This window comes from Squalius cephalus (assembly GCF_949319135.1).
Source record: "Squalius cephalus genome assembly, chromosome: 5".
Lineage (NCBI taxonomy): Eukaryota > Metazoa > Chordata > Actinopteri > Cypriniformes > Leuciscidae > Squalius > Squalius cephalus.
This window is the reverse complement of record NC_137126.1, coordinates 17,301,990-17,318,677: the sequence shown is the minus strand read 5'-3', so window position 1 is coordinate 17,318,677 and position 16,688 is coordinate 17,301,990. Positions and strand designations below refer to the sequence as shown.

Genomic DNA, 16,688 nt, shown 5'->3' with positions numbered 1-16,688 from the left:
CGTCCACACTAGCGTTTTCAGGCGTTTTCGGACGTTTCAGTGTGGATGAGAAACCTTTGAAAAACGCCTGATACGCTAAATTCACCTTACTGCGCATGCGTAAAACCCCACAAAAGATCACTGATATGATTCAGATGGAAATAATAGTTATCGCGCAACTCTTCTGACAGGATCATTTTAGTAAAATATCTCACCATTCACTGATGCGGTCCAGGTCGCATGCAGTCACCATATGTTTGGTCTAAAACGCGACTGCTCTCATGTATTGCCGCAGGACAGCAAATGTGAGTAAATTCTGTCATCTTTGCAGGATTGTGATATGAAGAGTGTGCAATGTAGAATATTTTTAGCAACAGCGTGAAAGTGAATAGCACATAACAGGCACAATACTGGTATAAACATGAATATCTATTGGTACAATATGCGTCACATGACTAAATTTACGTCATCGTTTTTAAATACCACTGGTTTCACAGTCCACACTACAACGTGAAAACGGCGTTTTCAAATGTATCCACTTTGGAGTGCGTTTTCAAAAAAGCTTAGTTTTCATTAATAAAAATGCCGTTTCAATGTGGACGGAAGGCCAAAACGGAGAGACAAATATATGTTTTCAAACAAAAACGTATTAGTCTGGACATGGCCTAAATCTCTCTACCGGGCCTCTAAGTGATGCAGCTTTTCACTTTCAAAGTCTCTGTCCCTAGGAGCAGGAGTAATATAGCCCCTATAAGGGTCCTGGCTTGCATGAGATATTCCTTGAGCACCATCTGCTGGTGAAGGATGGCCATGCCATGGAGGTGGATAATCAAGCACATAATCCTCCAATTAAGTGGGCACCTGCCGGGTACGACTTGGACATGGATCTGGCATTGTTCTCCCCCGTAGTAATCTCTAGATGTAGCCATAGCGGAGCTGATGCCCCAATCTTGCTCGAAAGACCAACTTGTGGGATATTCTGCACAAATTTGGATGGTTGGAACTCAACTGGCCTAATTCTTTGGTTAGAAAGAACTGCAGCTACTCCAGAGTGAATGTGGCCGATCTAAAAGTTTATTAGGCCATAACATTGCAAGGCATAGACAGGTTTGCGTGGATATTCACATAAATGTGGTTTGGAGCACAACAAAACCATACAAGGAAAAACAAAATTGTAAGCAATAAACAAAGCCAGGAAACTCCTTATAAGTCTGCTACTGGACGCTGCCGAAATGAAACTTTCTGCACATTCACCAGACAAGTCTGAACAAGTTTGACTTGCGCATGCGTGTGGCAGGGAATTTTGTACAACACCAGTAATGTTTTTTTTTTTTCTAAGGCATGTTTATAAAAGCTCCTTAAAAGCCCTGTCTGTGAAACAAGAAATTGTTTATGACAATATTCCTTACAAACTTTCATTCCATATATATCTATCTATCTATCTATCTATCTATATATATATATATATATATATATATATATATATATATATATATATATTCTGTCAGTGAATGTGTCTGCACATGTGGTGGACCATAGTAGAGAGTAGCTGAGAGGTGTAGAACACTGATGATCTGGACTTGTTCTTGTAGCTGCCTGCTCGCTGGCACATGGAGCTGGACTGAAGGGAATCCCAAGAAAGACTGCTCTATCCCCTAGGGGAATTCTGAATAGAGTGGAATTCATCCATTCATTTCAGGCGAAGGGCCCCAGGCAATATTATGTTGCTTTGGTTTATCCCAGAATCATTGGTTATTACCTCCTCCTTATGGTAGCTTCCAAGCAACCCCTCCTCCTTGTGCTCTGCTGACAGTGGCTCAGCATCGCTTGAAACAAAGACATGAAAATGACAGATACATCAGTAATCTTGGACACTGTATCCTGGTATAATTGTGCTCTAGTTTTCCTGACTGTGGAAAGAGAGAGGCAACTGATCCCCCAGGAGGCAATGAATGGAACTCAACAATGCAGGAATGCAAGCCAGTGTGTGTGTGTGTGTGTGTGTGTGTGTGTGTGTGTGTGTGCACCAGACAGTGTGTGTTTTTGTTGGTGTGCATATGTCTGTGTTTGAGTGAACAACAGGAGCGAGATTTGGAAGCCGATTTCCAGTTCCTATAGCAACCATGATGTAAGCGGAGAGGGGCAACTGCGCCCCATTTCTCTCTATCTCTCCCCCTCACTCTCCCTTTCTCTCCCTCTCCCCCTCGAAAAACAGACAGCCCTGCACATAGGAAACCTGGGTGTAGAAGATAGGGAACTCATCCTCATTCTTGCTGGAATATAAGGCATTTTTTCTTGAATTTATTTTCTTTTTATGTTAGAGAAGATTTGCACGCTGTTCAGTAACATGTACGTTTCAATCTTGGGAGAGAAAGGTCTGCTTGACATGTCTGCCAAGAAAATTATTCAGTGCCAGAGGCTGTGTCAATTGGTGTATGGCTGTTCTCAGATGAAGTCCCTGTAGAAAGCGCCTTTGTGAACTTTATTGGTTTTGGATTTTTTGAAAAGGATAAAACTGTAAGTCATTTTAAAACTTTGTCATATGTGAAATATGTAATATTTAAATACTGCATTTATAATAAAAAATCTAAATTGTTCTATGTGGTTATATATTTTTTTAATCTTTTTTGTAATATATATATATATATATATATAATTCTTTTTTTGTTAGATTAATCTATTTAATATTATTCTTTTGTGCAACTTCTAACACCTGGAACAAACTGAAATAAATTTTGTTTTTAATTTAAATTGTTCACTCATTCCAACTTTGCTGGACTGCAGCTTATTCATCATGCTAACTCTAAAATAAGTTATTATCCCAGACCTATTTCACATATTAGAGAACAAATTTTTCTGAAATTGAGAAAAAGTTGATACGTTTAAACATGTGTCTCATAATCTCAGTATAGTTTTGAGTATATATTTACATCATTTTGGGTAAACCTCAAACGTAACCACACTTGCTGAAATGGTTACTGACATTTTGATCAAGTTTATTGTGTTGTGAGATTGGTCACCATGTGCTTCAAAATAAGAGATTTTTTGTAATTTCATTAAATGTTTCATCTTTTGCTCTGTATTCTTTTTTAAGGGTAAGTCCCAGTCACCTCTAATGAGGTCTGCCCTTTCACTGTGCTTAGAGACCCCAGAAGCAGCGGCATGGAGAACCGGCGCTGCCAGCTCCCTCAACAGCCCAATGCCCAGGCCCAAGCGGCCTCAACTGGGCCCCAGTCCTCCATGCCTCAGTCCCCTTTACTGTCAGGAGCCTCCTCCCTCATCTCACTTACCCAGACAGAGGAGTTCTTTGACCTGATAGCCAGTTCCCAGAGCCGCAGACTGGATGACCAGAGAGCCAGTATAGGGGACCGACTGGGCATCAGGATAGCACAGAACAATGTGGAACACTTGTGTGAGGCATGTAGTTCACGCGAACCTAGTGACGAGTTTTTCAACATGCTCATAAAGTATCAGGTAACGATAGTAATTGAAATGAAATATCAAATGCAAGATGTACAAATGTGGTTTACACTTACATTCCTCAGAATTCCTCTGTTTGCATGTTGTGAACTTTATCACCTCTCCCCTCCTCCAGTCCTCCAGAATCAATGATCAGAGGTGCTCTTTGCCCCCAGCGCCAGACCCAGATGAAGACTTCTTCAGCCTAATTCAGAGAGTGCAATCCAAACGCATGGATGAACAACGGGTTTCTTTTCACTCTGATGAAAAGGATGAAACAGACTTAAATCATAAGTCCAAAACCTCTGAGGGCTCAAGCTAGAGACTGTGGCATTTCTGATGTGACTTCCACAAAATTCTTCTGCAAACTCTGACTCTCTGGCTGCACATTTTGTGAGATCTTCCACGGATGGGGTTAGTTGGGAGTAATATAGATTTATTTTAATTAGTAGGATGTTGAATTTTTTCATATTTTTGCAGTCAATTTATCCTAAGGTCATGGTGAGTCCAAATGTGGCCTCAGGATGTGATTCAAAGGGAATGGAAACACTCACCTGTTTGTATGTTCCAATAATTGTTCTTTCACAAAAATGTTTGTGCAGATTTCAAGTAAAACAACACCATGGAAAATGATTAACACACTGATGCTTTCCAAGGATAATATTACTAACTACTGTCACACAACACAATATAGATCGGTGTGACAAACATCGGCAGCGCATAATCCTCAAGCAGGTGTGTGTTCATTTAACTCAAGTGGAAAGTGAGTTTCAGCATACACTGAATATGAATTTACTGATTCCCAACAGATGGGAGCAATTGCATTGAAGTTATATGGCTCATGTATCAGTTCATTTGGTGGTAAGTAATATAAATAATACTAATAGTAATAGATTTCCTTTAGAATATTTAAGACAGGCTAAATCCATCTTTAATATTAAAAAGTGCATAGTCAGTGAAAAGTGGATAGACTAATTTTAAGGTGCACTGTTTAACACAGATTTTTGTTTCATTGGAATAAAAGTGATGTTTAAGTATGATTTCAGTATGTCTTTAATTTGTTTATGGTTATTTTTATTACAGCAAAATCATAATGAATTAAGGATCTCCTTCAAACAGTGTAAAAATTACACAAAATCTTACCATTGCAAGTTTGAGAGGTGGCGCCCCGACAAATATCGCGAGAATCACGACTTGCTTTACGGCACGACGTCACATACATCAACAACATATGAAGCAGCCTCTATGGAAGACACTAGCACGCATTTCAGACGTGAATCATGGCAGAGTCGACGAAGAAAGCGTGGTCGGAAGAGTGCAGAGACGGCTCTGCGTGAGTGGTATTTACGACAGTAACGTTAAATACAAGTACTCCACAGTGACTCTAGGGGTCGCTGTTTGAGAAAAACGGAAACTGCATAGTGTGCCTTTAATCCCCTTAGTTAAATCATAATTTTTAAAGGGATAGTTCACCCAAAAATAAATATTCTATCATCATTTACACACCCTTGAATTGTTCTAAACCTGTATGAGTTTCTTTGTTCTGTTAAACACAAAAGAAGATATTTTGAACAATGTTGGCCCCCATTGACTACCATAGAAAAAAAATATAGACCTACTATGGAAGTCAGTGGGGGCCAACAACTGTTTGGTTAACAAAATTCTTCAAAATATCTTGTGTTCAACAGAAGAAAGAAACTCATAGGTTTAGAACAAACTTGAGGGTAAAGAGCCCCTAAAGGGACATGGTGAAGAAAAATAAATTATTTGGCAATGCTTTTGCGTTTTCTCGCAAAGGTTTTGCCAGCAAACACAAAGTTTCTCAGTGGAACGCAAACATTTTGTGAGCAAACGCAAAGTTTCTCAGGGGGAACGCAAAACATTTGCAACAGAACGCAAAAACATTGACTTATTTTTCCTCCCATCTCATTTTTTTTTCCACCACCATGTCCCCTTAGGGGCTACGTATGATAGTAAGTAGCCAAATGATGACAGAATTTTTTTTATTTTTAGGTGAACTATACCTTAAATTTGTGGCCACATTGTTCGCATATTGTTCCATAATTTAGTTTAATTGTGGCCGCGATTTAACTCAAACCGAGGCAACGATTTAGTAGGCTATAACTTGGCCTACTAATACAAAGAATGTGTTCCTTCTACTGATTCAGGGATGAATCAGGGAACAAATTCTTTGATGATTTTTCAATGTCATTATTTTTCACTTGATTAACGATTTAGCCTACTACTTCTCATAAATATAGGCTGGCCTATCCCAACAACATTGTTTTGTTTAAATTCCCCCTGTAGTCAATAATTGCATCCCTTAAAACTCATCTTTGTTTTTTAATAATAAAATAATAAATTCATGCCTTAGGGCAGTGGTTCTCAATCCTGGTCCTGGGGACCCACAGCTCTGCACAGTTTGTATGTCTCCCTCATTTAACACACCTGATTCAGATCATCATCTCGTTAGGAAAGAGCTCTATGAACTGAACTGCGTGTGTCAGATAAAGGAGACATATAAAATATGCAGAGCTGTGGGTCCCCAGGACCAGGATTGAGAACCACTGCCTTAGGGTACATTTACACGTCAACGATAAGCTTAAAACGTAAAAGTTTTTCCTTTGAGTTTTCCTCATACAGACGACGCCATTGCCAAAACGATCCCCATTCACAAGGATCCGTGACAACGACTAAAAATGCTGTATTCTGCTGCCAAGCCATTAGATGGTGATGAAACACTATAAATTGAACATGTAATACGCATGTGCATAACGTAATCGTTTTCAGAGATTCGCGTTTTTTGTTGTTTACACAGAGACGTTTTCAAAAACTTGCACTTTAAAACCCGTTTTCAAATGTTTCCGTTTTCAAGCAAGCACCCAAACCGCCATTATCATGTAGGCTACATGAAATAAAAATGTTTACGCTTTTAGTTGAAAACTTTGTCATGTAAACAGCCCCTTGTAATAGCATGAATGTAACTCTACAACCTTGCTTCATTTTGAATATGGAAATTAGCCCTGCCTCCACTCACTCAAACCAGCTCAGAGATTCACTTGGTCAACTTTACTGAGGTAATCAATGCACGATGGTATCGCTCTTTATAAAGTTGGACACATAACGGTAATTAATATGATTAGCCTTTTGCTTGACTACTTTATCAATCAGCTAATAATGTGTTTCAAACCATGTTCCCGTTTGCCATGTCAGAGTCAGACAGCTGCCTTCTAAAAATCTTTATCCTTACAAACGCTTTGAACAAATTAGAACATGAGTGGAGAAAGGCATAGTTCACCATAACATAGTAATATACATCATAGCAGCCCAATACATAATTCACCTGCTATATTGCTAAATGTACACGATTTTTCATATCAAGAGAAAAATATACCGGGATAACATCTTCTCTTGAGACTCCCTGCTTCGCATTATAGTAATAATGATGATGAAAAGCCCGCTCGTACGTTGAAGTGATTGGTTTTTGAGACTGTATCTTCACTGCAGTTTTAAGGAGAAAATTACAGTGGTGTTGACTTATGAATTTGTTTTGTCTTAAAGCATATAAAAAATACCACATAGATATAGGCTAAACAACATTAAAAACTTGATTTTGAAACTTGAAACTGTGTTGGGTTAGGCTATATTTGATCAAATTAGATAACTTATAAAAAATGTGTCACATCACTGAGAATTTTTTTTTTTTAAAGTTATTGTGGCATCTGATAACCCTTTTTTGTATTGCGGTATAGCTAAAGATGGGCTACTCGAAATCGATTAGACTATTACTCGCGACTACGCAGCGTTGGTAAAGGGTCACTTTGAGCTCAGCATTTCATGAGCGTGACTACTGTTGAATAGAAACACATCGCCGGAGGTCATCGGCGTCAAAGCAGCGGATAACAGCCCGATGCGATCAACCTGATCTCACAGAATTACGTGAAATGAACACGACCCCTTAACCCCGATTTGCGTGGTGGTGGCACGTAATGTGTTAGAATTACGTGTCGGCACCACGCAAACAACACCCATACAAAGTCAATGAGGCTCATTTGTCGTGGTGGACACACGGATTCCCTGGTTAGACAACGTCACAATGGGCAGCGGTAAATGTTGTTTTCTAGTTTACGAAACGTCCTCCTTTTATAATTTATTGTAGTGTATTACTTCCGATTTTTGTTGTCTAAATAACAGTAAATTGTTTGTGATATAACTATCCGTTTATAGATGGAGTAGTTTTAAAGAATGGCCCGAGGCTGTGTTAAATAGATTGTTCCCTTTACTTTATTAAACCATTTACGATATTTTATTCTTTTCAAATGTATTGTCTGTCATAGCAGCGAATATTATTAATTATTATTATTATGAATCAGAAGACTTTCAGTCGTTACCACGGCAACGATACGTCACGTTACGCACGCTTCTTACCCATAATCACTGCGCTTTTACCACTCATTTCTCCCGCCACATGACTACAGTAAGTATCTCAACCCCTCGGGGTGTTTGTTTGTTAAAAAGCACGTAAAACCTTTGCTGTTATTTCTTTAGTTGTAGCTGGATTTAATCATCCATAGAGTTTAGGTTGAATTTGTTAGTGTTGCATTATCATTTACACGGCTACCCGCCGAAGTAATTACGTTAGCTAGCCAGCCAAATGACAGCTGTCCCGACCCCGGCACAGTAGGAATGTGGCACTTCCACAACAAAAATCAGTTTAAACTCATGTATTTGTCCATGTGTTGTGAGGACAACAATTAACAACGTGTTGTTGCAGTGGTTAAAGTTTTATTTAAAGTGCAAAGTAAATGTCAGAAGTGTAACTAAGGTGAATTACCGCAATCGGGGATGGACTAGAATAAAAAAGTGGACCGGGAGTCTTTCCAGAGGATTTGACTGCTCAGTGCGACTCAATGTCAATGACCGTTCATACATACCTGATATAATTAATGCATCATTAACTTGTAATTAACATAATTATCCTGTAACACTTTCGTGCCATACTTTTGTAAGACTTTGCCATTTTAGAAGACACTGAATCATAATTGTTACTTTAGTTATGTGTGACATTGAGAAGAGAGAGCAGTAGATATTATGAGAAGCGTTTTATGCAACAGGACAGTAGAAGACCACCTTTTCCATTATTTGTAGGCCTAAATAAAAATAGATTTGTGTTGGTACTTGCTTGTGTCAAGTGAATGTGGTACAAATCTGATATTTGTACAGTAAGGATTGATTTGTATTGTACGTAGTGGTTGTGATTGATACATAGTCAGTTAATAAGTACTTTGTCCTAACAATTAAGAAATTATCATTTACTACAAATGCTATTCTAATAATCTTTTGCTTTTTTCTTGTTTTACAGCTATATTGCAACACTTTGACTCCACCAACACACACACATATACACACACGCACCCAAATCAAACCAACGGCACTTTTAAGAGCCACTCTCTCTCTCTCGTTCTCACTTGTCTCTTTCGATCTCTCTCTTTCTGTTATTGTCTCTCTTTTAATCACTCTTTCAGTCTATCTATCTCTCTCACTTCCATCTATTTCTGTTCAGAAATGGCTGGAGGGTCACAAAAAAAGACCTGCCCAAACTGCGGGGAAAAAATATATTGTGGACTTAAAATTTGTTCATTTTGCAACCATCAACAACCCCAAAATGTAAGACTCCAAAAAAAGATGGAAAAATTTAAAAGTCAGCAGAAGCAGTGGTTGGCATCTATGAAAAAAAATAAAAATAAGTCCCACGTTCTTGATGATGCTGCCATTCTGGTATGTAGTTTTCCTATCATCTCATTCACCAAAAGTGTTTTATTATTTTCACATAAGCAAATAAATTGACTAGTTTAATAAATTGCCTCACATCCACACTATTAATAAAAATATAATTCATGTTTACTGTTTTTTCCTACTATTATATCTAGGGAGTTGAAACTCATACAAATCCTCACATTTATCTATCCAAAAATTTTGTAAAAATTGTTTGTAGATGTTTCCTAGCTTTGATGTAACTTCACACATTCATGCACCGACAGCGGTGTCAGCCATGCAAGGCACCATCCAGCTCGGTTAGGTTAGGTGTTAGGTTAGGTGTCTTGGTTAGGTGTCTTGCTCATGGACACCTCCACACTTGATTCAGTGGAACCGGGGATTGAACCACCAATCTTCCGAATTTGTAGACAACCTACATGAGCCACTGCCGTCCCAGTGTAAACTGTAAAATTCAGCTGTAAACTACAGTTTTGTGTATCTAATTGATCTCTCTACCTCTCTGTTCCAGCTTGAGAAGTTGTATGCCCTTGGCATGAAGCCCCTGCTGCTAATTGCCCATCCTCCTAAGGTGGTGACAGGGACGTGCCATACTAAAACAAAACTAATGCTGCCAATGCATGCCCACCTTAGCACATCCGCTAAGAAATGCCTTGATAATGTGGATGCCATCTATAAATTGATGGTTGAAGGTGAGATTGCATTTATTTAACCTTGAAATGCATACGCATGCATGTATTCACTATCCGTTGTACAATTGTTGGTGTTGTCCTGTACATTTCCAAACAGCAAAGACTAGAAATTTTGATCTGGCTGTAGCCTAGCTGCAACCTAGAGTCATTTTAAAAGAGCCTAAACACTCAGCTGGGAAGCTAGCGCAAATGGGAAACAGGACTTCCTGTGGTTTCTCATAAAATAAAAGCCAGGGCCGTATTCATAAAAAATCTTAATGCAAAGAGTAGCTCCTAGTGACAAAATTCTAGGAAAATTCTTAGAAATGTGGGAGTTTAAAGTGGCAGTAAGATGAAGAGGGAGAAGAAATGTGTTGATGGACAGTGAGTTAGCCTATAAGACGCTATAGATTAGATAATGCAGAGATCATGTTTAGTGACCGATCTTATTAAAGACACGCTAACATCTCCGTTACAGCACATAAATGCTATAGCGCCAGATTACGCATGTAATTTCAATGTGAAGGCTTAGAATAGACCCTATACATAAAAATTGTTTTCCTTCGTGGACAACCAACCAATCACAGTCTTCAAAAGATTTTGTCACACAAAGCAATGGGGTCAGCCCCGCCTCCTCACTAAGATAAAAGTTTTTGTTTTTTCCTTGCTCAAGAGTTGCTCTCAGAATCACTCTTAAGCTAAGACTCATATGTAAAAGTTTTTAAGCTAAATTAGGAGTTTTCTGAGAGGATTCTTAGAATCTTTAAGAATACGGGCCCAGGACTCTGACTCTATAGTAACGTAGCAATCAGGTTACATTGCTGTCTCCTTCTCTTTCCTCTGTGTTCTCTCTCCATCATACAGGTCTGTGTGTCTGAGCTACACACACACTTATAGCAGACATATCTTAAAGGCTGACGGTGGCTTCGGCTGTATTCACACAAAATCCGCCAAAGTCGCTCTTTCCAACAGGGTTCTGTGGAGGTGGGGTAATGTTTATTTGTGCTTTAGAATGTAACCGAAATGAAACAATCAGAAGACCTTTTATTTCTCTGATTCACTGCTTTGTTCTTGCTAACACTGCTCACTCTCTTTTGGAGCTCGCTCAATCGCCGCTCTCTCTGCATGGGCCAACTTTGAATCATGTGTTTACAAACAGCAAGAGACTATCCTACTAATTTTGCCCTTTAAGACTAACTTGTGTTAATGTTAATGTATTTTTTTAAAACATAGTCAAAGTAAATCTACTACTTGTGCCACTGCGAATAGAGATTGGATGTGCAAAAAAGTACCTAACGGCATGAAAGTCACTGAGACCTCAACCGGTGTTGGTCAAGTTACTCAGGGAATTGTTACTCCTGTAAAAGTTATAATATTACTTTACTTATTACAGGGAATTAAAAGTTACTAGTTACATTACTTGTCATGTTACTATATTACTTTTACTATCCCGCGCCCTGCCCTTTCTAAAAAGTGACAGATAACCTGTTTAGTCCACTTATTTTAGAAATGAATCCACTTTACTGGAACAACAATAATTAACATTAGGAGTCGACAATCAGCCAAACTTTACACATTGCTGCCTCTCCAACCAGGTGATGCTATACAGAGAAGCAATGTGCATATTGAAAATAATAATAAACAGTTTCTCCCAACATCGGTAATAGCTATCTAATGCTATTTAACTAATAGCATATTGATAAGAGCAGGGTGGACTATGTGTTTTTTTTCAAAACATATAACGTTTCCCAACATCACTGGCTGAAATAAAAAATAAAGCAAGTCAACCCCGATTTTTGAACTAATGTTTTTTCTGCACATGTATTAATAAGAGCAGTATTCAGTGTTTTTACAGAAGATTCAACTTTGCTTAATGCCACTCTCCCGACGAGTGCATGCATCACTGGCAGTAGCATCCTACCGGTCAGCACCGGCGTTTGCATATTATATATTATATTTGTGTGTTCTCCATGTCCATTTATAGGTTGGACAAGACTCAACTCAGACCAACTACCTCAAGAAGAGGAGAACTTCGTCCTACATTTGGTGACGTGTGACTTAACCCCTACCACCCATATCCAGTCACCACAACAGGAAACACCAGCCACAGCATCACAAAACCAGGCTCCATCCATTGGCACACCAGCAACCCAGACTACATCCGTCTGCACGTCACCACAGCCGTCTCCTTCCTACCACACATCACCGCACCCTGCTCCATCCATCTACAAACCAGCACTCCAGGGTCCCTCCATCTACAAAGCAGCACACCTGGCTCCATCCATCCAGGAACCAGCACACCTGAGTCTTTCCAGCCACACACCACCACACCTGTCTCCATCCATCCAGGAACCAGCACACCTGGCTCCATCCATCCGAGAACCACCACACCTGGCTCCATCCATCCAGGAACCAACACACCTGTCTCCATCCATCCAGGAACCACCACACCTGGCTCCATCCATCCGAGAACCACCACACCTGGCTCCATCCATCCGAGAACCACCACACCTGGCTCCATCCATCCAGGAACCAACACACCTGTCTCCATCCATCCAGGAACCACCACACCTGGCTCCATCCATCCAGGAACCACCACACCTGGCTCCATCCATCCGAGAACCACCACACCTGGCTCCATCCATCCGAGAACCACCACACCTGGCTCCATCCATCCAGGAACCAACACACCTGTCTCCATCCATCCAGGAACCAGCACACCTGGCTCCATCCATCCGAGAACCACCACACCTGGCTCCATCCATCCGAGAACCACCACACCTGGCTCCATCCATCCAGGAACCAACACACCTGTCTCCATCCATCCAGGAACCAGCACACCTGTCTCCATCCATCCAGGAACCAACACACCTGTGTCCATCCATCCAGGAACCAACACACCTGTCTCCATCCATCCAGGAACCAACACACCTGTCTCCATCCATCCAGGAACCAACACACCTGGCTCCATCCATCCAAGAACCACCACACCTGGCTCCATCCATCCAGGAACCAACACACCTGGCTCCATCCATCCAGGAACCAACACACCTGGCTCCATCCATCCAAGAACCACCACACCTGGCTCCATCCATCCAGGAACCAGCACACCTGTCTCCATCCATCCGAGAACCACCACACCCAGCTCCACCCTTCCATGAACCAGCACACCAGGTCCCAGCTGTGCAGCCACCACTGGAGGGTCCACGGCAACGTAAAAGACCACAAAAAATTAAAGGTGTGTTTTAGTCTATGCACTAAATACACTAAGTATTGTACAGACATTTTACCCCTGCATAATCGTCATGAAGTTAATGTGATTTTTGTAAACCCTCTAAAAAGTATTGATTTATTATGGATCTGATTCAGGATTGCAATTATACTGTATGCCTAGATGCTATATTATTTTATTATTTTTTCTATAAATAGTAATTGAATTGATGGTTGTCTACACATCCCTGTAATTAGAGAGCTGCAAAGTTAAAGTCCCAGTGTAAAGAATACCAGTGTAAAATATATCTGCTCTGTGGCAAGCGATGTAAAATGTAAACAGTCCATTAGGAGACACAACATAAAGAAGGGATGGCAAAGAAACAAAGATTTTGAATAGAACCATGCAGCCTTTGATACTCCTGTGGTTCTCAAATCTCACTAGGAGGAGCTAAATGTGCTAATGACAAACAGTGGAAAAAATGCATAAATGTGTGCATTGTGAATTGATTCCTGCACACAAAATACTACACATATTGTGGACATTGGTGCAAATAATATATTCCTTACAATTACAGATTGCCCTCACAATCGGCTTGAAATGTTCCCAGTCCGTGAAATAATAAAGACAAGGAACAGAAAGGTAGGACAATGACTAACTGGATAACAGTGTTTCCTCTCAATTAGTTAAAGGTATAGCGGAGGATTTTTTATTTCCGGGTGGATTCTCTATACTATTGGTCCTCCTAATTGTCAATCATTCTGGTGAATCAATCAAACTTTTCAAAAAGTGGAGAGGGCGGGACTTATTTAAAATTCGGAAAGATCCTCCGCTATACCTTTAAATAATGCTATTGGCTATTGTCATTTCAAAACCTTAACCAAGTTAAATTTCACTTAAAATGCAGCAACAAATATGTGATTATAAAAACAATGGTTTTATCGCTTTTATTATTTATCCCCCAAAAAAACAATTATTACCCCTAAAGACACCCACGTCAAGACAAGTCACCTTTTTATATAGCGCTTTTTACAATACAGATTGTATGAAAGCAGCTTCACAGTGATTACTTAATGTTACCTTGACAAAATGCTGTTGTCTAAGTCACAACATTGAGCTGGATATGTAGGCATCCTGTAAATACCTTTAGCTTGAAGTGTCAGTCATGGATCTTATTTGATGACTATTATTCTAAATATGCAGTATATAAACTATGTCAACAATTAATATATTTTCACTCCTACAATGTCTTTGTCTTCCTGCCACAGGGGAGGACAGAACATCTTTATGACTGGCAGCCCTGCACAATGTGGTATGTTAAATAGCTTTTGGTTATGTACGATTACATGCATTTTATTATTGGGCTCTTGGATCTCTCTGTACTGGCAGAGTGTACTCTGTACATCCCTGAGCAAGACTCTTAACCCCTAGTTGCTCCGGAGGCGTGCGACATTTGACATAAACAGCAATTGTAAGTCGCTTTGGATAAAAGCGTCGGCTAAATGAATAAATGTAGTGTAATGTACTGTTTTCATTTGTTGGGATTGTTGACAAGACATTGTCATGGGTAGAGATTATTAAAGAAAAATGATCATGCAAACAGTTTTTGTATGCTGTTTACAATTGTGAGTGTATCCACAGCCATATGAAACCAAAAGTGAAATTCACTATTTAAATGTAACTGCTGCAGTGAGTTTCTGCTGCAAGTCTCTAGAAGAGGAATGCAGTGATTGGAGATGTTGATGGTATAGTCAGAGGAAACATCAGGGTTTCAGGGTTTGACGATTAGTACACTGCGAATGGATACATTTATTTGTGAGTCAGAGGATTTATTTTATTCCACAACATTTTGACCTTTTAAGCTGCTCACCTCATCCCCACTCTGGAACAACAGATTCTTGATGCTCTGCATTACTCTGCAAAGTATTGTAAAACAGTAAATGTTACATTCATGACAATCAATTCAATGTGTATTATACTAACTAATTCTCCCTCAACTTCCCTCTATTCATTTATGTTTTTCTCAGTGGAAAGACCTGGCCTCCATCCTGGCAGCCAGCCTGATTCCCATGCAGCTAGCCTGCAAATATGCAACATACATTGCAAACATGCATTTTTTCCTTGTTCTTGTTAAGTGTATTTTCTTTACATATTTTGTTGTTGTCCACTTGTATTGTTCCATAATATTGTCATGTTACATCAGCTAAACAGTTTGTAATGTAATTTGAACTTTAATATTCTTCATGGTTTTTATTCAAGCTTGTTGCTGCCTCTTTTATCTGTATGGATTCAATAAAGTGCAACAGTCAACAGACTTAACATTTCTTAAACTTGAAGGACTCCAATATGAATTGTTTTGTTGCCAACAGACCATGGAAAAGTTACAATTGATTGTATTTTGACTCAGACAAGCTAAACTATGGGCAACAACTGATCCTTTCATAACTACCAAAATGTTCAGTCCACTGATGACACACACAGTTGGAGTGCTTTATTGGGGGACATAGCTCAATATTGAAAAGGACACGGTTTCATTTAAGATTTCATATTAAATAACCTCCGCCACAAATATAAAATTAAACTACATGAGCAACTTCCCATTTTATTCACAGGTTTCGAAATGCCTTAATTTTTGTTATCAATCTTTCAACCTCTTGCTAAATTACAGTATCATAATTAACTATGAAATCATTCCATGTCCTTATTTGCATAACATACTGTTTGGACTAACCCTATGTAGCAGTTACTCATCTTGAAGCTGATTGTGTGTTGACAAAAATAACTATTTAATTTTTTGATGGTAATGAAAATGTGCATTTCACAAATGGGACTACACACACACACACTTCAAATAAGGGAATTGAGATCATCTTAAATAAAGTGCTGTTTGGTACTATATTTGTTGTTCATTTGCCATTTCTGTTATTCACTTCACTGTCATGAACAATACCTAACAAAATAAATGAAGTGTACTATGTGACATTTTCAGATTTGTTTTTTATTATGAAGTTTGACAATCTGTGACAGCGAGTTTGTTATGGATTGTTTTATATCAAGGGGATGGTTGAAAACTTCCAGTTAAACTTTATTTGATAATCAGTAAATCCACAATAATAATTTAATATGGACATAAATCACATAAGGAGAGTTAATATATGGACATTAGCAAAGTTAATAGCCTATTGAGACTTTGATAAAGGTAATGTATACCTGTATAACAACAAGGAAAAGAGAAAGGAAATTATATACATATTTACACATTTAGGAGTAATTTGTAGCCTTATATTAGTAAGTTAAGCCTATTACAAACAACGTGAGTACGCACTGTAAATGTTTTAATTTATTATGGGTGTTTTTCAGGTCTGTCCATATATCATTGACCACACACTGTTCATATCATTGACCACGTAATTTACATAGCACCTTAATCCTTACTAACAAAATGCAGTATTGTGTAACGTAACAATTTTATTTAAGTCATAGGGGCCGAACAAACATTTTGAAATTCTAATTATACAATATACAAATGCCTAAAGCTCCTAAATTACACTTCCGATGTGTAATTAGGGAGGTACGTTATGTAACTCCAGCCG

General features: G+C 39.0%; 2 protein-coding genes across 2 annotated transcripts; both read left to right on the top strand.

The window, feature by feature from the left end:
* Window positions 1-245: 245 nt before the first annotated feature.
* gpsm1a (G protein signaling modulator 1a) lies at window positions 246-4,471 on the top strand. The gene is made up of 3 exons (XM_079873005.1): window positions 246-284; window positions 3,123-3,453; window positions 3,575-4,471. Exons 2-3 carry the CDS (start codon window positions 3,142-3,144, stop codon window positions 3,758-3,760), a joined length of 498 nt encoding a protein of 165 aa, XP_079729131.1. The 5' UTR covers window positions 246-284; window positions 3,123-3,141; the 3' UTR covers window positions 3,761-4,471.
* A 2,890-nt stretch (window positions 4,472-7,361) lies between these two features.
* Window positions 7,362-16,082, top strand: LOC307159097 (uncharacterized protein). The gene is made up of 6 exons (XM_079872299.1): window positions 7,362-9,216; window positions 9,725-9,905; window positions 11,869-13,122; window positions 13,673-13,737; window positions 14,364-14,407; window positions 15,123-16,082. The coding sequence occupies exons 1-6, from the start codon at window positions 9,004-9,006 to the stop codon at window positions 15,157-15,159; spliced, it is 1,794 nt and encodes a 597-aa protein (XP_079728425.1). The 5' UTR covers window positions 7,362-9,003; the 3' UTR covers window positions 15,160-16,082.
* Window positions 16,083-16,688: the final 606 nt, after the last annotated feature.

Excerpts from the sequence above, each read along its gene's own strand:
- gpsm1a (XM_079873005.1), top strand. The coding sequence starts at position 3,142 with ATGGAGAACCGGCGCTGCCAGCTCCCTCAACAGCCCAATGCCCAGGCC. Across the intron at positions 3,454-3,574 it reads ACATGCTCATAAAGTATCAG|TCCTCCAGAATCAATGATCA; the intron begins GTAACGATAGTA and ends CCCCTCCTCCAG.
- LOC307159097 (XM_079872299.1), top strand. The coding sequence starts at position 9,004 with ATGGCTGGAGGGTCACAAAAAAAGACCTGCCCAAACTGCGGGGAAAAA. Across the intron at positions 9,906-11,868 it reads CTATAAATTGATGGTTGAAG|GTTGGACAAGACTCAACTCA; the intron begins GTGAGATTGCAT and ends GTCCATTTATAG. Across the intron at positions 13,738-14,363 it reads TAAAGACAAGGAACAGAAAG|GGGAGGACAGAACATCTTTA; the intron begins GTAGGACAATGA and ends TTCCTGCCACAG.